A 26,681-nucleotide genomic window follows, 5' to 3' on the forward strand; every position below is an offset into this window, starting at 1 on the left:
GGCAACCTTCCGATTACAAGGCGACCTCCCAACTCTTGAGCCACGATCGCCAGCAAATGCCAGCACTGGACAAAACTAGGTTTATTAACTCTTGCTTGTTTTTTGGGTTTTTTGCTGCATAGAGTCAACTGATTATTTCCTATTTTGGATTAATGGAATAATTACATTTACTTCACATTACCATTTAGGAAGCTGAAAATTTCATATATGACTAGTCTTCTGCAGCTTAATGTTACAGAAATCTACAAATGAGGTGTTAAATACACACTAGATATTTGCTGTTGTGTCTTGCCTTAATGTTTAAACAGTTACAAAATTAAAGTAAAGTCATGCAGAGCAATCCCTGCTTTAAAAAAAACTAATGATAAAAGTATAAACATCCAACACATAAAGCCGTATTATCCACATATGCCTAAGTAATGTGAATGTGCTGGTCTCTGACTGAGGTCCTATGGTAGCATTACATAACAAAGAACACTTCCCACTTTTAAACAGAGCAAATAAAGCTGTAAAATACACACACTATTATTTTATTGAACATTCATTCACATAAACCCACTTCGTATGTTACTTTTCAATGTTCAATGGACTACCTGAGTACAGATTATTACATGCATCCTACCTTTAGACTGTAGGTGATGGTGTAAGGCAAAAGGTTGCGTAGCAGGATGGAAGGCCACAAGTGAAGCACAAAGGGCACATCAAAATTCTCCCCAACATCTCCGGTCTCCTTGCACGTCACTGCATCCTTTAATGGCACAATGTTGATGGTCATCACACCACCTTGGTTTCCACGGCGACGGCAGATTTGCTGTAGGCGTTTCTCAGGCTCCAGGTTTTTAACGTCCTCGTAACTGAAGCCTTCTGAGCAATCATACTGCTCACCCTGACGGTCATCTGTGCTCTCTATTACTGGCTGAAGGCTCAGCTCAGACCTGTTTGGAGGGTTAAGGGCAGTAAAGTTTAGAGGTTATTGTTTTTTGTTGTTGAACAGAAACAGAAAAGATCAGAAAACATAAAACAGAGAGTGAGTGTGTTAAGATGTGTGCGTAAATATGTGGGCCAATTTAAGCATTTGCTCACACCTATACGAGTCCAGAGGCACACAGAACTCCTCGGCAGGGAGAGCAGTACCCAGAAGGGTTGATCCTTCAAAAACGTTGAATGGTATTGAGAAATGATTGATGAGCTGCGTAGTAAAAGATAAAAACAAATTACTGGTTACTGACACTTGAACTTAATCTGAAAAAGCTATCTGGGCATATTGGCTTATATACTAAAAGCTACTTTTTAGGAGTTCCCATAGTGGGTAGCTTCTTAGGCTTAATTTAGGAGATTTCTACACTGAATATGCTTCCTGATGCAACCCCAAAGGCATTTGTCTCTCCTCCCGGGATTGAATAGGGGATCGCTTGATAGTGAAAAACTAAGAGGCAAAGACTTCACTGTGGAGCCACTAAATTGTTCAAAAATGCCATAAATTACATTTAATGATTAAATAAAGGATAGTTGAGTGTCTGGAACATTGATCTCTGAGGGTGCAATTCTAAACTCAAACACAATATATACCGCTCCCTTCAGAGAGCAGCACAGGCTCTAAACAAAATACAAAGAGAAGTGTGAGGGCCCTTAATGCAACTAAATAATAACAAGGTTGGTTGGCCTTCAAAGCAGAGTTTCAAAGTCATATCTGACATTGGTAAAAGGACAGTAAGAGGAAGAGACAGACAAATAAAAAAATAAAAAAATCACTGACCTTGACCAGAACAAGATTATAAATTTTATAAATTTCAAATGTGAAATGTTGCCCACACAACCATCTCTAGGGTTTACAGATGAGGTGTGGAAAAGAAAGTTCCCTGGGCAAAGATGCCTTGTTGATGTCAGAGGTCAGAGGAGAATGGTCAGACTGCTTCAAGTTAATAACAAGGCAACAGTATCTCAGACAACTTGTTACAGGTAAGATATCCAAAAGAGCATCTCTAAATGCAACCACGCAGAACCTTGAAGCAGATGGGCCACAGCACCAGAAGACCACACTGGGTGCAGCCATGTGCCATGTCACAAAGTTCAAATCATCTCAGATAATATGGACCAAAATTTTTGAGGAATCTTTCGAGCACCTTGTTGAATCTGTTCCAATATTAAGGCATTTATGAAGTGAAACAGGGGGACCAACCTGGTACTAGCATGGTGTACCTAATAAAATGTTTATTAACATGGATATCAGCAGGAACTACCCCCAAACAAAAAGTTGTAGTGCATTTTGAAAAGAACGTTTTTTTAAATGACTTTTATATGAAACGTAACTTTAATTACACTGAGTTAGTAATTAATGTAATTTGAGAGACAGCTCACTGTAATTACACGGGATGATATACATATGATGGGAATGATCATCCAACATACCTGGAAAGGAGAGCGGATCTTGATGTACTTGCTGCCTTCTACAGAGGAAATCTGACAGACCAGGAAACGAGTGACTCCTGAGTTGTTGTGCATTACACTGTACATTCCCCGGCCCACTTTGATCAAAGGGATCACACTGGCTGAGGTGTGACCATCCGGAGCTGGAAAAAGAAAATAGAACGTACAGGTGTTTTCTATCTGACATGAAGTTTAAAATTTGGTTACTGACAACAACAACAACAATAACAAACAACATCAGATATTCTTTTTTAGAGAATAGAGCACAAGCCAATTAGAAAATTTAAAGAAAACACATAAAACATATATTTTATGCTTTATCTTTGTGTAGTTGGAGATAACTGTAGATATATCATAGCTATCTATTTTCAGCATAACCATGATAGTAAAGTATAACTCACTAGGCTGTATGTAATAGTCTTTTCCACTCAAAGAGGTCATTGCTGAGAAATGATCAGTGTCTGTTGTGGTTGAATAGTCCATTCCGAGGGATTCACCATTCTGCAGCTTCACAGTATTAGCGATACTCTGTTGTCCGACAGGACAAAACATCTCACTGTGGCGCACAGAAACTGGTAGGCCAAGACGGTTTTTGACTACAAATGGAGCTTCATCCTTTTGAAAACACTCTGCTGTCTGTTTGGCAGCTTCAGCAAATGCCTGGGGAAGGACAAAAACATGCACATCACACATCGATACACATCCCTAGACAGGTATTTTCTGTCAAGCCTTTGAAAGCCTTTTCCTTACAGTGCCCAGGTTACTCAGCATGGCCAGTCCACATTTGGAAAGTGTGATGTTGAGCTGATCTTTACTGCAGATGGCAATGACTGTCTTATAGTCTGGGATATTGGAATCCACTTCATCTGACATGCTTGTGTACTTCACAGGTTTCTTTTTCATCTGGTTAGAGGACGGTAAAGTATTAGACACACCATGTGTATTTTTAAATATTATTTTTAAGTATGCTATATGCATGCAGAATGCAAGTATGAGTACCTTCAGTTCCAGTACCCATGGTCTGAAACCATCTCTTGTCTCATCTTCTAAGGGCTCCAGCAGTGGCTCCCACACTCCCATCACTTCATTATAATAGTGAACCTAAAGATAAAATGCATTACTGAATAGAACAAAATTCTGAAGAGCAACCAATTTATTAGAAGAACCACATCTTTATTGGTTTGTGTTACCTCCAGGGTAAGCTGACTGTATAAGTTAATGAGCGTGGACCAGTTCTTCACATCTCCCTTGAAGGAGGACTTTGCCAGAAGCATGGGGATGGTGCGATGTCCCACTCCAGCCTCCAGAGTCACACAGATTGAATTGATGTTCACCTGCAATTATTTTGCAATTCAAATCATAAGTTATTACATGGCAGCATACAGTCAGCTTTACCATATTATAATTTCAGCCAAAATGCTGATAATTACCTTTAGGGACTCTCCCTGTGGTATTAAGCGGGTCACTGATCTTGTGTCTTCATCGTCCTCTTCTTCTAGGAACCAGAGTTTGAGCTCCTTCCAACTCTGCTTATCCCACAGGTTCACAGGAACGGGGCTGTCCAGCTTCTCAGGGGTCTCTGCTGTTGGAGTGAGTGCTGACTGGATGGTAATCACAGTGTTGATTATGACTGGAGATACCTGTGCATGAGACACATGGGAGATAAAACTTAAGGTTACTTGCATAAGCCTGGCTCTCAGAGTAAAAAAGACGTGGTAAGCAGCAACAGCAGCCAAGTCAATCAGGTCCTACAGGAATGACAAATCACACCAAACACATTGCTGCATGGCTAAGTGGCATGAAATCCTGGCCTATGATGAAGACTTGGGTTCAGGATTAGGCGAACAAAAAACAAACAAACAAAAAAAAGAAATCCAGCTTGCGCCAGTGATGGAGAATTTAGCTAAACACTACTGTCTATTGAAAATTAAGCTAGCTAGCCTATACTGCATGTTGAGACATGTTGCTACTCCAGATATTTAACTAATAACTGCATAGTAGGGCAAGCTACTTAAGGTTAAGCGTTTCTGCCTGTCAGAAATAAATTTCTTGCTTTTAAAATTTGCTTTTATTTGATACAATTTTCAGATACAGATACAGATACAGTCCTGTTAGAGCAACAATAATATGCCCCCTTATTATCTCCATTACAAGGAAACAAAAGTCTGAAACTTTTTTTAATCAAAAAACTGTATTTCCAAGGTATCACACTGCTGTAACCAGACATAGGGATTGACTTTCTGTCTCATTTAATTAAGCATGCATACAAGGCAGTGGTTTAACCCCAAAAAGTTCAAAAAAAAAAAAAAAAAAAGCTTTCATTTGCTAACAACAAAGAAGTTGGAACTACAAAAAACCCCACAATCATTTCAATTTGAAGAAGAAAATATGTGGCCACATGTAATAATAACAAAACAAATACCTTAAGTGAGAGAGCATTGATGGTGACCTCCATATCCTGAGGGGAGGTTGGAGACTGAGTACTTTTGAAGACAACGTGACATGGCTGAAGCACTGTAGTCACATTGTTTTTCCTCTTTTGTCTTAAGAATGGACAGGCAACAACCTACAACAAAAGTAACCAGTTTAAAAAATATATCATATTTAATTTTAAATATGTGTTGAGGAATATTAAGATTTCCTCTGGATACATCATTTTGAATTCTTTGAACATGCGATTTTGACTAGCACAATACAATCCAAATATAAACCTTGAGGTCCTTGATAACAGCAGTCATCTGTGATCCTTCTGCACCATTTTCCATTTTTAGTTCACAATATGTGGTCATCACCAGAGCTGGGGCGTCATCACGAGTCAGGTCAGCTACAAATACAATCTCTGGGTTTCGCACCAAGACTTTCATTTCTGTCTTTGTTACTGTGGCTGGAGCTGTAGCTAGGAGACACAGAGAGCATTAGAGTAAAACTTCACATTAAATAATTAGAATAAGCCAGTTTAACTTGATAATCACAAAACTCATAATCTAGACTCATTATGTAAAAGTATATAACATCTAAGTTATTATCTTAAAGCATCCATAAAAAGCTGTATTGTAATGAAATAGTCAAAAATGAAAGTTTTATAAACATAAGGCAAAACAAAGATGGGCATAATTTGGCAGTTTAAGCTTGTCGATTAAGAGAACAGACATGATTTCGGTTAACTAGATTAAAACTGATAAAGTCAACTCACCAGACTCTTTAGATGTGACCGATGAGTTAATGTTCTTCTTATCGCCAGGACCAGCACTGTTCTTGGGTTGTGGCACTTGGGCAAAACCCTGCTGGGTGGCCTTAAGGAAGATATCGGCCACCGTGAGCAGAAATTCCATGCTGGCACACAGATACACATCCTGCACCACTGTATCTAAAGTGGTGCTTTCACGGGTTTGGCGATAGCTCACTTCCACCATGTTGTTCTGTTCTGCACCAGGACACATTGCCATCATCCTAGAGAAAAACAAAATAGGACTATGAGAAAAAAAGAGTGAACACAATAAAATAATTTACTTTACACTGATCCGTCAAGACGTGGCCTTTTTTGTGTTTAGAGTCTAAATGTGTAACTAGCTGTACAAGTGGTAGCCGTACCTTGAGGTGATACTTTTGGCTTTTGGCCTCTTGTCGTCTAGAAGGCATTCAGCAAGTTCTACTGAGGCCATCATGGAGCTGTCGGAGTACATGTGGACAGAGGTGGAGATGGTGCCCAGAGTAAATTCTGCTAGCTTCAGCTGCTCATCATGTGGGTCTGATCGCTCATGTTGTGGGTCTGATCGCTCATGTTGTTGGTGTGACTGGTCACGTTGTGGTTCTAACTGCTATTAAACAGAAATTACACAGACATTCTTTACTAAACGTGCCTCACAAAATACAGGCTGACAAGCCTAATTCTATGATGTAGTTATGACTTGTGTATGTTTGTACATATGTAACAGACTTGGCATTACCTTATCTTCGTTGGAGCTGTACAGAACCACAGTCAATGAGTCAAACTTGAAGTTTAATTTCAGCGTGTTCTTTTTCAGCTTGCTGTTTTTCTGTGTCTCCACAACAGCAGCTGTCACCACTGTGTTACCTATTAACAGCATAATCAGAGTGCAGAGTTCAGATTAAAAGACAAGCTACTGGATTTTAGTCAGAATTGTGCACCTATTGTGCACTAATCAAGGAGAACATGTTTCAGATTTCATTAGCTACATAGTTTTGTGTAAGTCTGCCCTGTCAAAGAACAACTCATCAGTTTTTTGTTTTCTGTTGTTTTTTTGGTAAAAACTTAGTTATCTGACCAGGCTGTTAAATCATATGTCTATATTTAAAGCTCTACCAAACACACATAACCATATCAAACATAACCATATACAACAACAACAACTTACTGCTGGGTGGTCCAGTGGCCCCCGATTCCTGGGAGTCTTTGTTGGATACAGAGTCAGAGGACGGGTCAGTGGCAGGCAGAGCAGCTGGAGGTGGACCAGCATCGGACTTCTCTGACAGGTTCTCGTTCAGAGTCCTCAGGACAATGATCATGTCATTCTGGCATAGGAGCAGCTGTTGGGAACAAAGAGAGATGTTGATAAAACTTTTTTTAATTCTCAATATAAGCCTCTACACAATCGTGGGATTAAAAATCAGAAAAACCAAACAGGTAAGATATATGAATATATATACTTACACTCATGGGCTTTAGATGGACCTCAATAGCTATGTCAGGAATTTCGTGGTACCAGCTGGAAGATAAGTTTCTACGGATTTCCAAGTCTAGGCTCACTGGCTTCAGCAGTTGGATCTCTTCTTCAAAACGTTCATTTTTACATTTGACTCTGAAAGCAACAAAAACATAGATTTACAAAAGGTCTATCGGAATAATGCAAATTCCAATCGATCACAAAGACAAGCATGCATATTTTTTAAATAATACCTCCCACAGAAACTGACCTGTACATCTTAAGGTCAGTCAGTCTCACAGTCATTATATCCACAACAGGTGGGATGCTGGCATCTGATTTACAGGGTTGCTTGGCAAAACGATTTTTGATAGAAAGCAGACCAAGGTCAGCTACAATGACATTTGATGAAGAGGAGGACTGGGGGAGGAAGATGACGGGTGCATTGAAGTGGACATCAAGAGCGATCCGAGTGGTCCGTTCAGCCAGTTCTTTCACGCCTGACGCTGCTTTTTCCGCAGCCTGAACTGTTACCTCAGTTAGTGCCTCTTTAGCCTCCTGGAAGTTATTGACAAACTCCTGTAAGGACATGGAGTGGGGAAAAATAGTTTTGGAGAAAAATTAATAAGATCAAGCTGGAATGCAGAAATATACAGAGGTAACGTAAATAACCATGTTTATGACTTATAATTTTATTATTACCTTATCTAATAAATTAAAACACCACTTTAGAGTTTTACATGTGAACAAAAATTGATAAGAGCAACAGATTAATTCTGCCCAGAAAAGTGATTCTTACCAGTATAGATGAGAGAAACTTGTTGAGGAAGATGACCTGAATGCAGCCCACACTCAGTGTAACAGTAGTGTCAACGTTAGACATGTCCAGGTAGGCATCTCCTTCAGTCGCATCTGTATAGTTTACCATGTGGAAGTGAAACACTTCCTTATCTGCTATGGACACGGCCTAGAAAAAACAGAGTGGCACAGAAAAAGAAGTTAAAAAGTTGTTATTCAGATTTGCCTGTGCCACATGATCAGCAAGTAACACACAAAAAAAACCAACATAACAAATGAAGACCAGAAACATCAATGCGGGAAACAATGACCATTTCTTTTGTATTTTTTTTAAGTACAATGGTAAATATACATAAGCACTGGCATTTGATACCTTTTTGTAAAAAGCTTCTTTGTTACAGTCCAGAATCACAATATTCTTCAATTTGGCCGAAACCTCCATCCCCTTCTTCCTCATCAGGACCTCCGAAACCAGACCTAGACAATTACGAAAGCCCCAAGTTGTACAATGAATTGAAGATTTGACCAGAAAAGGTTCATTAGAAAACTCTATATACAGTAGAGTATTGCAGAAATAATAAACACTTAATAAATCCTATTGAAAGCACTGCCAGAATACCTAGTACACAGAAAACTCTTCCTTTCATACCTTCAATACTGATCTCTGAGATCCTGGCCTTCTGTCCTCGAATGAAAACTTTAAGGCAGCGGAGATCAGTTTTGATATGCAGATTAACCACATCTGCAAATTTTGACCTTTTTGAAGCTGGGGAAAAAAAAGGTGAAGGACAAGAAATAAAGACATTACCTGAGAGCAGCTGCAAAAAAGGAAAGCTATTTCCAGTGTAACATTTAACCTTTGATACTGCTCTGAAAATCAGTTTCATTAACTGTGAAATATCTGCTCTAGTAGTACAATGTTCTCATAAATGGTGAGACAATAACAGTGTGCAGATAATATCAGTTACGTTTTTTCTTGGTTACAGCAGTTTCCTCCTTCTTCTCTCCCTCCTTCTCTGCTTCAGCATCGTCTTCCTCAGGGATAGTGGGAAGCTCCTCCTGCTGTCCTTCCTTCTTATTAGATTCAGGAAGGAGCTTACTGAGGAAGTTCATGGTATTGAGGAGAGCCTCCGTATGGAGGTGAACATCCAGGGATGAAAAGGTCACCTGATGAAGAAAATGAACCTTTTTGTGTGAAATGATATTGTGATTCTTCTACCCATTATTAATAATTACTGAAGAAGAAACACTGCGGTTAACTATATATTAAGTAAAGTTAAGAATATTAAGTAAATAAAAAAAATATTATTGCTAGGTTATTAACATTTCCCTCACCTTGATGAGCTGCTCAGTGTTATTATATTGAGACTTGAAGTCGGGACCATTCTTGTCAGCCTAGAAAAATTCATCCAATCTTTAATATTGAGGTGATTTACCTTCAGTTTTAAAATATTTATAGAAAATATTCTGAAATGTTTTCACACAACGCATCCCATATTACTTTGATATACTCCAGAGTGAGCAGATCGACTTCTTTGTTGTCCAGTGTGGTGATCAGCTGTACTTGCTTGTCTTCAGAATCTGTGCAAGGAAAAACAAAGCATGCCTAATAAAAAATTAAGCAAAGACTGCCCTGATGATTTGCACATTTTTATTGGGATAATTGTAATCATCAAATGTTTAACAAAAATTAAGGCATTGCTGGTATCTACTGACCCATGTATTCAGGACACTTGAGGCAGATCTCTCGCAAGTAGGTATTAGACGTCATGTCAAAGGTGCGCAGCTTCAGCTCAGTGCCCAGACCCTCTATGTCTAAGTGGAGCACCGTAACCTCCATATTTCCAGACAAACGACAGAGCTGAACAGAAAACTGGACAAAGAGGACAGAGAGATGATGGAAAAATGGGAAAGATGATGATAAAGGTGGTCACAAAAATAAAAGGAGGTGGAGAAATTTAACTAAGGAATGCTAAAGAGAAAAGGCAGAGTTTGAATTTTCTTTTTATCTCACACAGAAATAACTAAAATGACTGATAACAAGGTTAAATAAAAATAATTCTTACAGAATTGGATAATTATGTTTAATTGTGCAGGAAAACAGAAAGAAAGAAACTATTAGGCAATACAAGTAAAGTGTCTCTGACACTGGATATCTACATCTGAAGTCAGTAAGGATTAAATATCTAAAAAAAAACAACAACAACAAAAAAAAAAAAAAAAAAAAAACAGGGAAAAAAAAATCTTTCTGTACCTCACTGATCTCAAATGTCATAAAGAAGTCAGTCATGTTCTTTTGTGCATCTTCCTTGATGAGGCTTTTTCTTTTGCTTGCATCGACATAGCGCAGCGGCATGGGGTTGTCTGGAAAAAATGGTTTATCCCCGATGGGAGAGCTGGGCGCATCATAGAACAGATCCTCCTCTGACCCTGGGATATAATTAAAAAATAAACACAATCTGTGGTAGGAATACACACAGGATTTTTAAAGATATTTAGCAGTAGGACCAAAACAAAACTGTGTCTTACCTAATGAGGTGATGCTGATGGTCTCACATGACTCAAAAATGAGAGAAGAGCGCTGATCAAAGTTCAGAGGTTTTCTGGGAGTGAGATGAGGGGTGAAAGACTGCCTAGGCTAAAAAGAAAAAAGAAAAAAAAAGAAAAACAGTTGTATTAACACACTGTTATTAATAAAATCTTTATTTTTACTAGTCCAGCACTTCCACCTCAATATTCAACTATTTGTATATTCATTCAATGCAAAACCCTCAAGCCTTCATATTTGAGATGTCTTTTTTTGTTTGCTTGTTTTTTGTTTTTTTTTAAATTGGGGAAAAATAAACCACCTCAGCCGAGGCTTCCTTCTCATTCACAGCAACGATCATCATAATTCAGTTCACCTAACTGTTGCCAACTGAATGCCTGTCAGGGCGATTTAGGGATTTCTATCCCCATCTGAGTCAATAATAATAACAATAATAATAACAATAATAATAATAATAACAATAATAATAATAATGATAATAATAATAATTATAATAATAATAATAATAGTCATAGTCTAATGAAAATACTTTGCACAGGTCTGCTTTACAGACTGGGCTCCTTCATCACAAAAACTCAGCTCAGAGTGGTCAGAGCCCCAAAAATTAAATGCTTAAAATCCACTATAATTATCCATTGAAATTTCTATTTTGTTACTTCATTTTCTAACCACTATAAAGGACAACAACAACAGTAATTACTAATAAGAGAACTGAAGGCTTAATTTGTTTGCAGCTGATGTGCACAACCTTCCAGACTCCCAAGATTCTAGTTTTTAGGGATTTTATTGAAATCCGGAGAGGACCATCTCCATAACCCTCCGAGCTTACCTTTGGAGTTGATGATGGAGCATTGCCACGTGCAGCAGGTTTGCTTTCAGGCAGCGGGATACTGTCCATCAGCTCCAGAACACTTCGAAGTTTTACATCAGAAATACGAAGAGACAACAGAGGAAGCTCTCCAGACATCTTATATCTATAAGACACATACACAAAGATGCATACAAAACTTACAAAGTGAAACTTTAGTTTACCTAATACTCTTAGCTCTGGTCCTTACAAGATAAATATTTTTAGTTGTGTATCTGAACCCGCACTATATTTATGAATATTTACTAGTGTTTGGATCCGTCTTTAATACTGCACTTTTTGTTTTTTTTAAAAAACAGTGAAGCTCTTCAGGGGTAAAAAAAAAAAAAAAGAGAAAAGTATTAATTTCACCAAAGAAGTTCAGATTTTCTTACAAAGACTCAATTTAACCATCAGTTGACTGTCAACCAGAAATACACTTACTTTGGCATGCGGGAGTCTTTGTTGACCATTGCTCTGCTAAAAACCACCTTTAGATCCACTGGCTCTAGGATGTGGAGGGGTGACCGTTTCTGTTTGCGGGCCTTTTTCCAGTTACCATCTATCACATGAAGATAAAGTTTTATATTTCTACTGAGTCCAAACAGAAGCAGAGTAAAAACAAGAAATATTTCTGTTGGATCAATGTGTAAGTTTAGCAATATCCCGTCTTCAACAACAAGGACACAATACCTGAAATCAATGTAATATTTTCTTTGCTAAGACATAGTCAAGCCATTAGAGCTACAAGTCCCAATCACTTTCATAAAGACATTTCCTCAATGCTGTCTGTATGACTTTTTTTGCTGTGTAAAACCTATCAATACAAACAAAGCTTAAGCTTAGTGATTTTTAAACAGTAGTTAGAATAAAATCTCAAACAACACCTCATCAATCAACATTATGTGTCAAAAACCTTCAATGTGTTACAGATGTGTTGGTGTGTCTGTGTGTGTGTACCTGGTTTGCTATAAAGAAACTGTAGGCTTTCAAGCTGTACATCAAAGCTATCGTAAGCTCTGGACATGATGTCCTCAATGTTGCTGGAACTCACACACAGCTGAGGTAGATGTTTCCTGCTTTGACTGGACATCTGAAAAAGCACGGAAACATGAAGGCATATATTGGTAAGTTACCTTGGATTTCCAGCCTGCTGTCAATCTTTATTCACATCTGACACTTCCCCACCTTGAAATGACCGAGATCCAACAGCAAGATGTTCTGAGTGCCATTGTAAAAACCGGTCTGTGGAATGATGACGTAGGAGGCCATCAAGTTCACCTTCAGGTCGAGAACCTTCTGTGTTTCAATCACATACAGTAAACCTGAAATACAAAATGTTAATAGGTCATCAATAGTAGCTTTGTCTCCAAAGGTGGGTGAATTTTATTGTTGCGGGATGCATAAAGTTAACTGAATGTGTGGTTTTGTGTAATGAACTCTGAGATTCTATTAATTTAAGTAATGTTTAAATGCCAAATTTACCTAAAAGCTCTAATAAGGAGAAAACTTCAATAACGAAAAAAAAGACCTTGAAAAATCTTCCAAAGCCCTCAGGAAACAATCACTTTCAAGAGCATAAACAGGAACACTAAACAAGGAATGTAAACATTCGCCCATCAAAGAAGTCCTTAGAGATCCGGAAGATCAACCATGATAGCAGATATCTGCAGTTCATCTTAAACTCACCAGTGGCTGTGCGATCTCTAAACTGCTCCAGTTTCATCAGGGTTGCATTCGTGAGCTCATCCAGCTGCATGTCATCAGGAGGCCTGAAGAACGCCGATATGCTGTTCACAGTTATCTACACAGACACACAGACAGAGAGTCAAATATATATATGTACTGCTTTTGAGGGTTTTTATTTTTGCTGCTCATTCACACTCAGTGACACCACTCACAGCATCATAGATGATTTCCAAGGGTTGTGACTCTACGTGAAGCCGCTGGTTAGCGCTCTCGTCCAGGGGGTTGGTCTCAAACAGGATACTAAGCAGTGGGGTCCCTGCTCCTATGGCTGCCTTACTTGATGAAAGGAGAGTTGGTGGAGGTTGCTTATTGGCGAGGCCAGTGACCTCAAACAAAGTAAGCTTGGCTGTGATTCTGGGAAGAAAACAAAAACAACAAAACAACAAAACACACACACACACACAAGCTAGTGTTATCAAGTATCTACCCTTGTGGGAAAAAAAAGACCAGCTACAAAGTTGTTATTTTGTTTTAGAAGGCTGGAACAAACTTGATGGCTTGTGCTCCAGGTCTCTGTGTGAGTGTGGAGTACAGCTCTCCCACAGTCAGCCTGATGATCTCGTTTTTGTCCTTGTCATCTTTAATTGACATGGACAGCTTCTCCATGTGGAAGTTGACCTTCATGTTCTCAAACTAAAAGATATGACACAAAGAGTATAAAGATAAAGTAACACAATACTTGTTTTTTTACCTTTGTAATATATGCTTCTGTGCGACAGATAACCAAGTGGAAGTGTATTATTAGTAATTGAGGGGGTGTCGTGGGGGGAAAGTGACTCACATCCTTTGGCAGGTTGGGATTAGCAGCAGTCTCGCTGTATCCAATGGCAGTGTAGAGTTTGGCTTTCTCAGCAGGGGTTAACAGCTCATCAAACCCTGACACAGAGATGGTAAGAAGAATAAATGGAACGGACATAGGAGGAGTAAGAAAAGCTAATATTACAGGCTGTTACTACAAAGACATTCCACATGTACATGTCTATCTGTAACCTACCTCCAGTCTTAACTTCTTTTCTTTCTGTATCAGGCTGTGCTCCCCAGTTCCACATCCAGCTGATCCAACCCTGAGACTCTTCTTCCTCCATCTTCATCCCAGGACGGTAAATACGCAGGCCTGCTTTACTTGCCTAAAGAAGGAGACGAAACAAAATGTCAAATGTTTCCCCTTTTTCACTTTTCTGAGGAAAGATGGCAAGGAAAAAAAATCTGACCAGCCCACAAATGATCTGTTAGCATCATATAAGAGAAATCGTGCAGAATGTGTAAATTTACAGTTAATGGCACAGTGCTGCACCTTGTGGAACCATGGCAGCCTAATCCTCAACCCTCTACATTCCTTTGCTTAATGTATAATTATCAGTTATGTGCCTAATTTGGTCCTATGTGGCCTGCTGGAACAAACATACGCCAGCACCAAGCTGCTGAGAGGCACTGTACTGTGCATAGCTCCAGTGAATCTCAAATTGTTGTCCTTTTTTATGGATATTTGCAACAACTTGAGATCACAAGACAAAGAGTATTACAGTTTGATCAATTCCTAAATCAGATACAAGTTGTATAAGCTTACTGAAGTTCTCTCAGTTATGTGATACAAAAAGCTCACCTCCACTTCAGCCTGCTGTCTGGCCAAAGTGATGTTAAAAATATCCAAAGTCTTCTCGGGCTTCTAAGAATAAACACAAAAGAAATCGATTAGAGCTTTCACTAGATTCTACAATTACTACAGTTCTATTTTGGGGAAAATATGATACTAATAAAAATAGAAAAGAACTTGGGAACACATTTAATTTCAAATGTTAAATTCAATTATTTTCAAGTCTATCTCAAAAACTCAACATCAACCTCTAATGCACTTCAATCAATCCCTGTAGGCTTGAATACTAGATATCTTTGTGAGCAATTATGGCTAGAAATATGACAGACATCACTTAGAAAGCTACTGAGAAGTAATACTATTGTAATTAATTACTTCCATACTATATTAGCTTTACTTTTGGCATAGGCCTTCAATTATGATCACTACAGTCAAGTAAAGCAACTTTCGCAAGCATTTGTCTTACAACAGTGACAACAGGTACGAAATTTATATTAAAACAGAATTACTGGTAATATTAGTATATAAAATTAAACTCAAAACTTTCACCTGTCTGAAATGTAAAACATAATAATAATAATAATTCAAATGTTTTAGTATTAAGACAATATTGTGAAAACATAGAGTAGAAAGGAAAACAGTCCCATAGGTCTCTCTGTCTATTTCCTTCCTCCCTTTTCCCTCTCCCCTGTTCAGTTTAGTTCCACCCCACCTCTAATTTTTTGAGAAGCTCATCGCTGGGTTTCTTGCTGGTGATCTTTATCTTGTAGAGCTCTCTGTAGTTTTTTACCATCTGCCGGTGCCGGCGAATGTGTTGCCATGACCACATGTGGAGACCTGGCTTCACATCTATCTCCAAGACGCCTGTGATCACATACTTCCACCTGGAAATCAGGGAATCAATGTAACAATTTGTAATACTAAGTGGACCGAATGTAATGTGGTAAATGACATGTACATATGGGATTCAGTTTTTGAAAAAAGATTACAGAAAGACAGGACAGAGGAAATGATGTGATAAATATGTGACAGTGTCTTCTGACCATGTTTTGGCGTTCTTGTGAACATGGACCTCAGGTCTGTACTTCCTGTATGGCAGATTACGTGACATCATATCCACTGAGCACAGCAGCTCCAAGATGCTAATGTACTGGAATAACAGGAAGTCAGCAATTACATCATCACAAAGTACTCTAGTGCAGTTATTATCTGACATTGTTTATGTAGTTTATGTAGTTTATCCTTAACAACCCTCTTTAGCTCTCTCTTTCTTAGATTATTCTATTTTAATGAAACTTTAACACATACAAGTTTAAACAGATCTCTCTCTCTCTCCCACACACACACACACACACCTGGGCTTTGTTGAGTTCAATCGCCACCTCTCTGAGGTTGACCATCAGGTCCATTTTAGGGGAGGAGAAATCCACATCTGACCTGGGATTCATCCGCAGTTTTGCATCAGCTGAAATGGGGCGAAAAACTGTGGAACAGAAAGAATTAAGATGATTTAAGAATTGCAAATGTGAGCATTAAGACGGTTTCACTACCTTTTGTGCTGCACATGGCAAATTTGCATCTATTTATAAAGAACTTAAAAAACTTTACCAATGTTATCAGTTCAAAAAAATGTACAGCGTTGCCTTAAAGTGAAATTGAAAACAAAATCTGTTGAGATGTGCTGAAAATCTGCTCTCGTGACTCGGTGGTAGTGAATCAAACTCTGTGAATCACCTGGGTTTTTTTGGTGTTGCAGTGTCACTGCATATCATCACAAATTATTTCTTCATCACTTTCTATCTGCAAAATTTTTCATGCATGTCATGTAATGTGCTTTGAACTTAGTTCCACAAGAATGACAGTGAAACACTCACTGAAGTCATGAGAGGATCGGACTTCCATGCTGCTCTGGAGATGTTGCTGTAAGAACACAGAGGAAGTGAAGATTTATTTACATATTAATTGTTTTTTCTCTTTGCTAATGTATAGGAATTTCTTTCACTTATGTATTAATCACATTATTTTATTGTAATGCCTTGGTGCCACTGGATTTTAACATGTCTGACACCCATACTGTAAGACAAATGGTGGGGGTCTAGTTAGGAAGTTGGGGGAAGCAGACAACTCCACAGGAAGAGTCTTTTGTCTCTTCCAGGGAGTGGTGAATCTTAAGGTGTGAAACATCTGTGTACTGCCTTTTGTTCCTGGAGAAGGTATTTAAGTGAGAGCCACACTACTCTCAGTGAGACTCTGCTGACCCTGCCCCGTGGTCATGCAGGCTCTCCACCAAGCTTGGTTTTCTGTTCTGTGTGTTTTGATTAAAGAATGTTGGCTACCGCTCACCGCTCATCTGCAGGCTTTATTTAAGTGGAAAACTTCCACAACAGAATGGCGCTGCGAGCAGGGTGGTCCGTGTGGTCGCTGAACAACGGTTCCGTGGACGGGCTGATCACCCTTGAGGAAAAGGTACCTTTGTCCCACCGGCTGTTGAAGCAAAGGAAATGGAGGAGTCACGGAGCCGTGTTTCAGCAACCACCGAGACCACCGATTTTGAGGGACTCCTGCAGATGGGTGAGTGATAGCTAACTTGTAACAAGTCACGAGAGTTTTGTGTCTGGCAAGAAGTGAGCGTGTTGCAGCCTTCGGGAGCCCAAGAAGGTGTGTTACGACCTTCCAGGGCAAGAGCTCCGAGGAGTCTTCGTGTAGAATCACGGAGAGTCTTCGTGTAGAATCACGGAGTGACATCTCTAGCGTCTTCTAAAAGATCCTAACTTCTTCAAAGGAGACTGGGGTGGCGGTGTTCGTTCCTTGGTCCGTGAAGGCAAGGAACCTCACGGGGACGCCTCGTGTAGTAGGAAGAGAATCTAGATTCCAGGGGCAGTCAGCGGAGCCGGATTAGTGGCTCGAGCGGCGACTGCGGCAGACGTTCCACCAGGCGGCCAGAGACAAAACTCAATGTGTGACTGTATGTTAAGAACTGTGGGTAAAAGTATGTTGTGAGATGAAAGAGAATGGTTGTGTGGGAAAAGTTGGTGTGTGTGTAAAAAACAGAGAAAAATGGGGTTCAAAATGTTGAAAATAGGAAACAAAAACAAGAAGAAAAAAAAAGAAAAAGAGAGGAGTGTAGAAATGTGTTTAAAAGTTGTTTCCAACTAGCGCGAGACGGTGGTACTGCAGGCCACCAGCTCCCCTAGGGTGGACACACAAAAATTTATTTTTTTTAGCAGAATTGTTGATGAAAATAAGCAATAAAATAGGAAGAGAGTAGAACAACTACAATCTCTCTGGGTTTTTAAGAAAGGGGAGTTCAGAATCAAGAGAGAGGAGATGTGTTGTTTTAAGCAGTGATAAGAATGATCAAAATGTCTCAGTGTGTCACTTGCAGGTGAAGAGCAGACCCTGATCAATTTTTCACGTGCAGCAGTCGGAAGAAAATTATAGGTTAACATCATTTAGAAACACTCAAGCCAAGTTTTGGCTGAATTGTTTTACAGCTTGACTTCCATGTGTTTGTCACCCTGAGAACACAAGCTCCAAGAATCTCTCCCTGAAGACAAGAAATGCAGTTCCAGAACAACGAGATGGATATCAGGAGCTCACAGCAGTGTCCTGAGCAGTGAAGAAAAGGTCCAGCAGCAGCAGCAGCTGTGCAAGACAGCGACAGCAAGGAGAAAAATGGCATCATCATGACTGGATGGATGGATGTGCATTTCCAACGAGCTGCAACTTCACTGTGTGTAAATGGACCTTTGAAAAGACTGTCTGAGTTGGATATTTGCCACTTTTGGAGCAAAATGGCAAGATGAGACAGTGGAAAACACAGGACAACTGACTCTCACTGGACTGCTGCAAGGGGGAGAGATGAGATGAGACCACAGTGGAAGGAGCAGGGGAGAACATGGCTGTTTTTAGTGTGGGAACTGAAATTTGGGTTTAGGAAACTGGGAAGAAAAATGACTGCCTTGCGTGGAGAATTGAAAAGTGTCTGGAGCACCGCAAAGAAGAGAGGTACACAAAAATTACACAAACAGAAAAATGCATTAATCCTACTAACACAAACACACACAATGAAGCTCATGAAGACCAAATAGCATTTTAAGCATGCATTGCTGTTACCATCATCTTGTCCGGTTCACTTAGTGGGTTAAGAAGTGATACATAGACTAGTGAACTAGTATTATTTTGGGGAAGGATGATTGAATTATTGCAGGGGTGAACAGAATGCTGCAGGGGGGTCAGATGAGTGGGGACTAATAGATTATTGAGTTTCTTGTTTCTGATGTGTGGGGGAGGTCTTATCATGACACACATCTGGTTACATGGGGGAAAACAAAAACTCGTTATCTAATAGAAAATTGTTGTGTGAGGTGTGACTGGTGGATGAAAGTTTTGGGGAAGTTTTGCATTTTCTTTGGTACCACTTTGAAACTGCCAATTAGTTTTGTTTTGATCTATCATTCTAAGAATATGCTTAGACAACTTCTAAAAAGAGGCCTTCATGTTTTTTGATTTTTAACAGTGCACTGAGATTTTTGTTTGGCAATTTTCTCTTTTGAAGCAGGCCTGCAAGATCGGGACCGAAAGTGCTACACAACATGTTGAACAATCGCAAGTGAGTTTCTCCAAAAATTAAAATGGGCTCGGGAGAAAGCCACTTATTTGGGACAATCAGAAAACAAGTCCCTGCCAAAAAGGATTCAGCGAGGTAATCCAGTCTAAATTCTTTTTTTTCTTTTTTGAAATGACGTCATTGCTGGCAGTAGAAACTTATTGCGTCACGAGGTTCTACTGTCAGCAAATAAAAATGGGGACTGACTGGACTGACAAAAGCTTTGACTGACTTGACACCAGTATGCAAGATTGCACCTCCACCTTGACCTGACAAAAGGGTGGATGTATGTATGTATGTATGTATGTTTCTTTTTACAGGAGCAGAAAGGTGACAGCAACAGGTTACATGGGCTTTTTGGGCCGTGCTGACTTAACCTTTTAATTGTCACTTTCTGTGTCTTTGAATTTACCAGCGGTGTGTTATTCATGACCTTATATTGTTTACAGTGCAGAGGTCACTGTGAGAAAGTGTGCATACAGATGCGCTGCGCTAACATCTATTTTTCCACAGCAGAGGGCTAATCATATGATCCAATCACATGATTTGCAGCAGGACACACCACTGGCTAATGTTTTACCTTTTCTTAAGACAGGGCCTGGAGTGAAGCTACTCCAGGGAGAATCCTGGGAATTTTAGAGAGACAATGCACAACTTCATTGTGCATGTCTAATTGTGCTAAGCTGACATAGGGCAAAAGAGGGTTTTCCGTGGAAGTTTTCATTTTTAAATTGCAGAGACCGTGACATGAGGGATATGGAAGGATTGACGCAGATACAGACCACGACCGGGAGAGAAGGCTTCAACAGGACCACTGAGAAGCACGGACCATCTGCAGGACAGCAGACAAATGACAGTGGGCTGCACCACTGGGCTTCCAAAGGATTGTCACGAGGAGATTTTGAACAGCAAAATCTTAAAATAAAATGAAAGAGTTTCGCCGTTGACGTTGAGGAAGACAACTAAGGTGTACGACGTGCTCTGCCTTAAATCTACAGCCGCATTGGAACGGAAATCGAGGGATGAAGAGAGCATGCCAAGCTCCAAAAGTGACAGCACAGAGGGAGATCAGCGTTGGAATTATGACTCTGTAAATGTAAATGGGACTGGGAATGACCATCTAATGCTTTTTCACTTTGCCATGCAAAGTACTTTGACACTCTGGAGAAGACCTTTCCTCTGTATCATTGTTGTTGCCATTTGCATGTGAGAGCTTAGATTGGGGGGAAGATTAAAGATGAACAAAGGGTGGTGGGAGACCAGTGAAGTTAGGATACACAGTGTGAAACTCCTTTAAGTGTAAAATAATGTTGATGTAATATACAGAATGTTGGGAAAGAAATTCTGGTTTTAATGTGATTCTTGATTTGAGAATCAAAGGGTGGGATTGTATAGGAATTTCTTTCACTTATGTATTAATCACATTATTTTATTGTAATGCCTTGGTGCCACTGGATTTTAACATGTCTGACACCCATACTGTAAGACAAATGGTGGGGGTCTAGTTAGGAAGTTGGGGGAAGCAGACAACTCCACAGGAAGAGTCTTTTGTCTCTTCCAGGGAGTGGTGAATCTTAAGGTGTGAAACATCTGTGTACTGCCTTTTGTTCCTGGAGAAGGTATTTAAGTGAGAGCCACACTACTCTCAGTGAGACTCTGCTGACCCTGCCCCGTGGTCATGCAGGCTCTCCACCAAGCTTGGTTTTCTGTTCTGTGTGTTTTGATTAAAGAATGTTGGCTACCGCTCACCGCTCATCTGCAGGCTTTATTTAAGTGGAAAACTTCCACAACACTAATTTCTTGGCTTCCTAACATATTTGACTTCTTTTTTGTTTTGCTTTAACTATAATGTATGGAAGAAAACCACTGCTATATCATGTGTATGACAAAGTGCTAAATAAAACACCTTTACATAACTCCTGTGTAACTGAAGATCTGTGCCCTGTGTGATCACAACATAACACTAACATCGTGTCTTCCAGGAAAATAGGAGATGGCTAATTCCAAGTACACATTAATACGTTAATAATACAGTGACTCACCAGGGCCCGATCTGAAGTGTGACTGGAGAAAAGTACTGAGTTAACATTCCAGTAGGCAAACAAGTTATCTAGTTGTACCAGCTGAGAAAACAAGACACACAAAGCAATTAGTGATGAGGCTGTTTGCCATTACAAGGAAAAAAGCTGACAGTGTTTGACAAGGACTTCTTAAAGTTTTGATTATGCTCCAAAGTTATGGGGAAATAACACTGCTGAAAAAAAATCAATGAAGTTTTCCAAGAGTTAGTTTTTAACTTCAGGGAACTACTTTAAAGCCAAAAACAAATGCTATTAAACATGTATGTGGTATTTTGTATTAAAAACACCTACCTACCTTCCATAAGACGTGTACAGTGGTGGTATACAAGGTAGATAACGTGGTTGGATTACTTACCTTAAAGAAAAACTTGGAATTCTCATCTAAAAGACTGGGTCTCCACTTCTCGTCAGCGGTCTGTACAGTTAAACAAGCATTGAGGTTAATGAAAAGCTTCATATCTAAATGTAAAATAGCATATCATTTGACAGGAGAGACACATCACCTGAAGGCTGAGGTTTTTCAGTGACACTCCAAATGACAAAGGGCAGTTTGGATTTGTTACCTTTCATTAACAAAAAAGGAGAAAAATAAAGAGCTAAGCCTTATGGTGTGGTTAAGACAAAAAAAAATAAACCAATCAATTCTTCTATTGTAACGTGCTCTAGAAACAGTGTTTAGTTCATTTAAAGTGGAGACATGTATAAACTTGCAGGACCATAGATAAAATTGTACATTATTATGGTAACTCGGCTTGAATACTTACATGATCTTCATAGCGCACGTGGATGTTAGAGATCTTGACTTGCAGGTTTTTAATGACCTGAGTGACAAGCTTTTCCACAAAAGTGTCCTGTTTCTCAAGTTTGGGATTCTCTGTAAAATGCAAGGTTTAGGTTATGAGGCTCCAACAGGTCCCAAAGAATTCCTGAAGCTTTTCTCTAAAGGACCTTAAATACACATTCACTGTGTATTTCTGTATAACTGGAATGACATTCAGCTGGCCTTAGCTCTCATGACTGCCTGATGAACTTTACAAATAACTAAATTTTACTTTCAATATTTTTATGATTCCTTTCTTTTTTTAGCATGTTAGGCGTTATCAAGCAAATATTAGCTTACACAAGAATGCCAGTGAGTCACATTGCTGTTAATAAAGCTGCGTCATTAAATGTCTTAAAAGAGAAAAAAGAAGTAGTACACATTTTTATTTAAATTTACAAATACAATACAAACCTACGTATGTATTTTCACCTAAATGCTGTAAATTAAGAAATTAAGATACAACACTTTTCACCTTGAAAGAGGACATAGTGTTATAAAAAGAACAGCTTGTAGATAGCCACATACACTTGTGGTGAGAAGTTTACACACTCATCATAGGCGTGGAATGAATGCCATTTCTTTTTAAAGTCATCAAAGATGTATGTTATACAAACCTGGAAAAATACCAGTTCAAAGACATCAACTAAGAGCCCAAATATATCCTGATATTTATGTCCAAGATGAGTGGTTATAAACCTTTGACCACAATTTTAAGTCAAATATCAAGGATAGATTTTTTCTATCTAATGGCAAGCGTATATTGTTGAAGTGACAAAACCAGGCTGTCCCAAAATACAGCAACACAGCAGTCTGCCACTACAATGAAAGACAACTGCTGAGGATTGTGCGATACTCATGTGCTAAACCACACATAACAGAAAAACCGTGAAAAACGCTGGCTGCACAGGAACTCACAGCCACACAAACCATGACCATATGACACTAAATCTGTGTGTGTGACTATAAGGCATATTTTATAAATTTTGATATTACTTGTTTGTCTATGCAAAATTAACACCAAATGTTCTACTGCCCACTGGCTCACGCACTGGAGCGCATGACTTATGCTTACACAGCCAAAAAGCAGCAGATGAGAGCCAACAGCAAATAGCGTCATTTGTTTTTCTTTCTCTAAGAACCTGTTGACCATGACAAAGGCTGTTGTCATACAAAACCTACTGAGGATCTTTGCTATAGTAACATGTTTACAAAAAAAAAAAAAAAAAATTGAAGCTGCACCCTGACCTTGCTCAGCAGCCTTCAGCTTTGTCTGCTCTATCCGCTGTAGTTCCCTCTGGCGAGCCTCCTGAAGCTGCTTCTCCTCCTTTTCCGCATCATACTTTATACCTAAAGGGAATAGCGCCAGAAAAAATGTGCATCTTTCTGTATTATTATATTTTGATAATTATTTTTACTTTAATAGAATTAAATTATTTTAATGGATTTTTGAATCTTTAAAACATATTAACACAAGTAGCTTACTCAGCTTATCAAAGAAGTCAAACAATATTCAGCTACTGTGTCTACTAAATGTGGTTATTCATTCATTTTATACACTGTAATGTCTAAACTAAATACTTGGATCAAATTTGTTTATTTTGATGCAAATATGAAATCATCTTACTTGCTGTGGGAACTATAAGCAGGTAGACACCATCCAACGTGGCCTCCACGGATTGTGTGTAGAGGTACTTCCATGGTATCTTCAGCTGGAGACGCCCTAATCACAAAAACACCCAAGTAAGAAAAAGTTCTTCTGTACAAAGGTACTAAACTGTGTCAATTATGGTCAATAAGAGCCAGAGTAAGAGTAAGTCTTACCTATATGACCAGCCTTCACTTTAAAAGGAATATCAAGTTGGCTCTGCAACAAAGCACCATGAATAATAAATAAACATAAATCTGTGAATGTCAGGATGTAATGACTAATGCTGTTTACTCACACACTTAACTGCAACTTACCAAGGCATTTTCCTTTATTTCAAGATTATTAAGGACAGCATCACCTAGAGGGCCAGGAAAACTTTGTTACTATGGTAACAGTATTACGGCTTACCATTTGGGTAAAGTGTAGCTCATATAGAAACTCAATCTAATTAAAGAGGTCTCTGGACTTTTGACTTAATGCACCTCGCACCAGAGAGCTCCAATAATTCAAATCAATCGTAACACATTATTCATAGACATACTACTCATGTAAAACAGTCTATGAAAGACAACTCGTTTAATACATTTGTTGATTAGAGAAGCTGGTATTAAGTTAAAGTTTGGTAAAACAAAGTACTTAATGGTTTGACTTAGTTACTAGTTTTAAAAATTGATCCAGGTTCAGCGGCTAAAGCCAATTTTCAAATACTCGTATTTGTGTACAGTGTCAAATATTTCTTGGAACGTGTAGGGACTTAGTATGAAGCACAGTACCGAGTCATAACCTGGCTGTGTAAAAGGGTGTGACCTCGAAATGCCTGATTCCCAGAAGCTCGCATGCATGTACTGCTCCAATAGACTTGCAGGAGCAAACAAGATAAGATTAAGAAGAAAAGATGACTGCAGCAGTCGGAAAATAACGCTGTGTTTCAATATATCTCGATGTCAACATTTGACTGCACTGTCTCGTTCACGGTGAACACTTTAAGCTCGTTTGGGGACGCCTAAAGTGGCACTAACAGCTGAGGAAGCTGTTAGTGTCATACGCCTGGTGGTTAGCGTACGTTAGCATTTAGCTAGCTAGCTTAGAAAGCGAGCTAATCAAGTAAAATGACAAACACAAGTTCAGTTACCTCCCCATATGCCGAGCTTTAGCTGCGAGCTGTCAAGGTTGACAACGTAGTCCCCTAAAAATCGGTTGAGGACATCTACAACCACGCTTTCGAAGACCATTGTGGCGTTTCTCTCATCTGTCTATCACCATGTTTACATCCCGAGGAGGACTCGTTCAGGTTCAGCGTCAGATTAGGACGTCTTCCGGGGGTGGGCGGTGCTTGACGTCACCTGTAACAGCTACTTCAGGAAACAGTACTAAGAAATGGCAAACTCGTTATTTAATGGGATATTAGTAAACTACTTTTTACCCATACTTGGGAAATTGGCAATGAGTAGCGTAGTCACTGCCTGAGGGACATAGCACAAATCTCTGGGGTCTATACATAAGCAGTCTCTGTGGCCTCCCCTCAGTTCTCGATCCATATCTTTTAGGCATTTTTTGTCTTGTTTGTTTGTTTGTTTGTTGGCTGGTTTTTGGTTTACTTGTTTCTTATCGAATCATTGAGCTGGACAGCACAGTTGCCTTACACCTAGAAGGTCCTGGAGTCTGAATCCAACCCAAGCTGGAGCCTTTCCATGGGATGCTTAGAGGTTTTTTCCAGGTACTTAGGCTTCCTTGCATAATTCAAAGACATACATGGGATGAGGTTAATGCGTGAGCCTGAAATGTTTCTAGTAAGTGTAAATGGTTGTCTGTCTGTGTTAGCCCTGCAACAAACTAGCAACCTGTGTAGGGTTTACCACTTGCAACCCTGATTTGGATAAGCGCATGGATGAATGGAAGGATGGATTACATCGCTCCCATTACATCTTCTTGCCAACGATCTGCTACACAGACATACTCCTCTACAAGAACAAAGCGCCTAGCTCTGAAATTAACCCGTTAACCTGACCTAGGCACATCAGAGGTCACACAAGATCATCCCAGCACACCAGAATAATTACATATAATGTCATTATTTTGATATTTGAAAAGTTAAATGTGTCCAAACGTCTCTGTGCTTATACAACTATAATAACAGTACCTTAGTTGTGTAGTCTTGATAGTAGTGTGTTTAAAAGCATTGAAATCTATTAAGACATATAAGATATGTTAGATTTTAAGAAACAGTGTCAGTGTGGTATTTTGAAACGCTATGTCATAAGCCTGAAATTCCCTGGCTTCCTCAATATGCTTCAGTTATTTCACAGTCTCACTAACTTCAACATACAACAAAGCCTAATGCTCTTTCATGTTGGTGTTGTTGAACTTTTGGATAAAACTGATATCACTCCAAATAAAGCTTGCAATAACTTTTAGTTGCTCTTATATGAGCTCAGGCAACTGCTGCTTCAGACTTTATGGCTGTTTCTGAAATTAAGGATCATGAGTTTGACAGTATTAACATGTGTTGGGTAATTCCAATAGATATTAACAAACAACCTTTATTTGTCACATACACAATCATATAGAGTAGGACATGTAGTGAAACGCTAGTGTCCAAGCTGCGCCATTCCAAGGCTTGGTTTTAGCAAAGGGGATCTAGCCATACTACTCATGTTACTGGATACCGGGTGGGAATGGAACTTGCGACTCCCGCTGCAAAGATGTGTAGTCTTACCACTATACTATCCTGCTGCCTCACATATTGCTATGGTTTTGAGTGGTTCTGGACTCTATGATGTACTCTTGAGTATCAGAGGTGTATTATATTCAGGTTCTATATGTAAATTTTTTAGTTAACGGCATTTCCTAGTGCGTCTGAGTTTTATTATCTATGTTTCTTAGTTTTTAGTTT

The 26,681-nt window shown here is 39.2% G+C and overlaps 1 protein-coding gene across 3 annotated transcripts in view; it reads right to left on the reverse strand.

The window, feature by feature from the left end:
* vps13a (vacuolar protein sorting 13 homolog A) overlaps positions 1-25,078 on the reverse strand; it is a 45,331-nt gene extending 20,253 nt beyond the window's left edge. For all 3 annotated transcript variants that reach the window (XM_031729091.2, XM_031729088.2, XM_031729092.2), the window contains exons 1-48: positions 24,921-25,078; positions 24,103-24,146; positions 23,962-24,004; positions 23,765-23,860; positions 23,386-23,487; positions 22,082-22,191; positions 21,821-21,880; positions 21,673-21,732; positions 21,279-21,359; positions 16,502-16,547; positions 15,983-16,110; positions 15,671-15,777; positions 15,340-15,511; positions 14,637-14,699; positions 14,028-14,160; positions 13,815-13,909; positions 13,524-13,666; positions 13,186-13,387; positions 12,974-13,088; positions 12,473-12,609; positions 12,245-12,377; positions 11,729-11,846; positions 11,267-11,411; positions 10,419-10,527; positions 10,144-10,319; positions 9,606-9,762; positions 9,391-9,470; positions 9,225-9,284; positions 8,858-9,056; positions 8,539-8,655; positions 8,263-8,366; positions 7,891-8,058; positions 7,363-7,670; positions 7,100-7,247; positions 6,804-6,975; positions 6,375-6,502; positions 6,019-6,245; positions 5,621-5,877; positions 5,139-5,323; positions 4,850-4,993; positions 3,858-4,067; positions 3,618-3,761; positions 3,427-3,528; positions 3,178-3,330; positions 2,829-3,087; positions 2,410-2,570; positions 1,086-1,189; positions 623-935 (exon numbers count right to left, since the gene is read on the reverse strand). In XM_031729091.2, coding sequence (XP_031584951.1) covers positions 623-935; positions 1,086-1,189; positions 2,410-2,570; positions 2,829-3,087; positions 3,178-3,330; positions 3,427-3,528; positions 3,618-3,761; positions 3,858-4,067; positions 4,850-4,993; positions 5,139-5,323; positions 5,621-5,877; positions 6,019-6,245; positions 6,375-6,502; positions 6,804-6,975; positions 7,100-7,247; positions 7,363-7,670; positions 7,891-8,058; positions 8,263-8,366; positions 8,539-8,655; positions 8,858-9,056; positions 9,225-9,284; positions 9,391-9,470; positions 9,606-9,762; positions 10,144-10,319; positions 10,419-10,527; positions 11,267-11,411; positions 11,729-11,846; positions 12,245-12,377; positions 12,473-12,609; positions 12,974-13,088; positions 13,186-13,387; positions 13,524-13,666; positions 13,815-13,909; positions 14,028-14,160; positions 14,637-14,699; positions 15,340-15,511; positions 15,671-15,777; positions 15,983-16,110; positions 16,502-16,547; positions 21,279-21,359; positions 21,673-21,732; positions 21,821-21,880; positions 22,082-22,191; positions 23,386-23,487; positions 23,765-23,860; positions 23,962-24,004; positions 24,103-24,146; positions 24,921-25,020 — 6,618 coding nt within the window. In that variant the 5' untranslated portion in view covers positions 25,021-25,078. The remainder of the gene's footprint in view (positions 1-622; positions 936-1,085; positions 1,190-2,409; positions 2,571-2,828; positions 3,088-3,177; positions 3,331-3,426; positions 3,529-3,617; positions 3,762-3,857; positions 4,068-4,849; positions 4,994-5,138; positions 5,324-5,620; positions 5,878-6,018; positions 6,246-6,374; positions 6,503-6,803; positions 6,976-7,099; positions 7,248-7,362; positions 7,671-7,890; positions 8,059-8,262; positions 8,367-8,538; positions 8,656-8,857; positions 9,057-9,224; positions 9,285-9,390; positions 9,471-9,605; positions 9,763-10,143; positions 10,320-10,418; positions 10,528-11,266; positions 11,412-11,728; positions 11,847-12,244; positions 12,378-12,472; positions 12,610-12,973; positions 13,089-13,185; positions 13,388-13,523; positions 13,667-13,814; positions 13,910-14,027; positions 14,161-14,636; positions 14,700-15,339; positions 15,512-15,670; positions 15,778-15,982; positions 16,111-16,501; positions 16,548-21,278; positions 21,360-21,672; positions 21,733-21,820; positions 21,881-22,081; positions 22,192-23,385; positions 23,488-23,764; positions 23,861-23,961; positions 24,005-24,102; positions 24,147-24,920) is intronic.
* Between the last annotated feature and the right edge of the window lie 1,603 nt (positions 25,079-26,681).

Source organism: Oreochromis aureus, linkage group 12 (assembly GCF_013358895.1).
Source record: "Oreochromis aureus strain Israel breed Guangdong linkage group 12, ZZ_aureus, whole genome shotgun sequence".
Classification (NCBI taxonomy): Eukaryota; Metazoa; Chordata; class Actinopteri; order Cichliformes; family Cichlidae; genus Oreochromis; species Oreochromis aureus.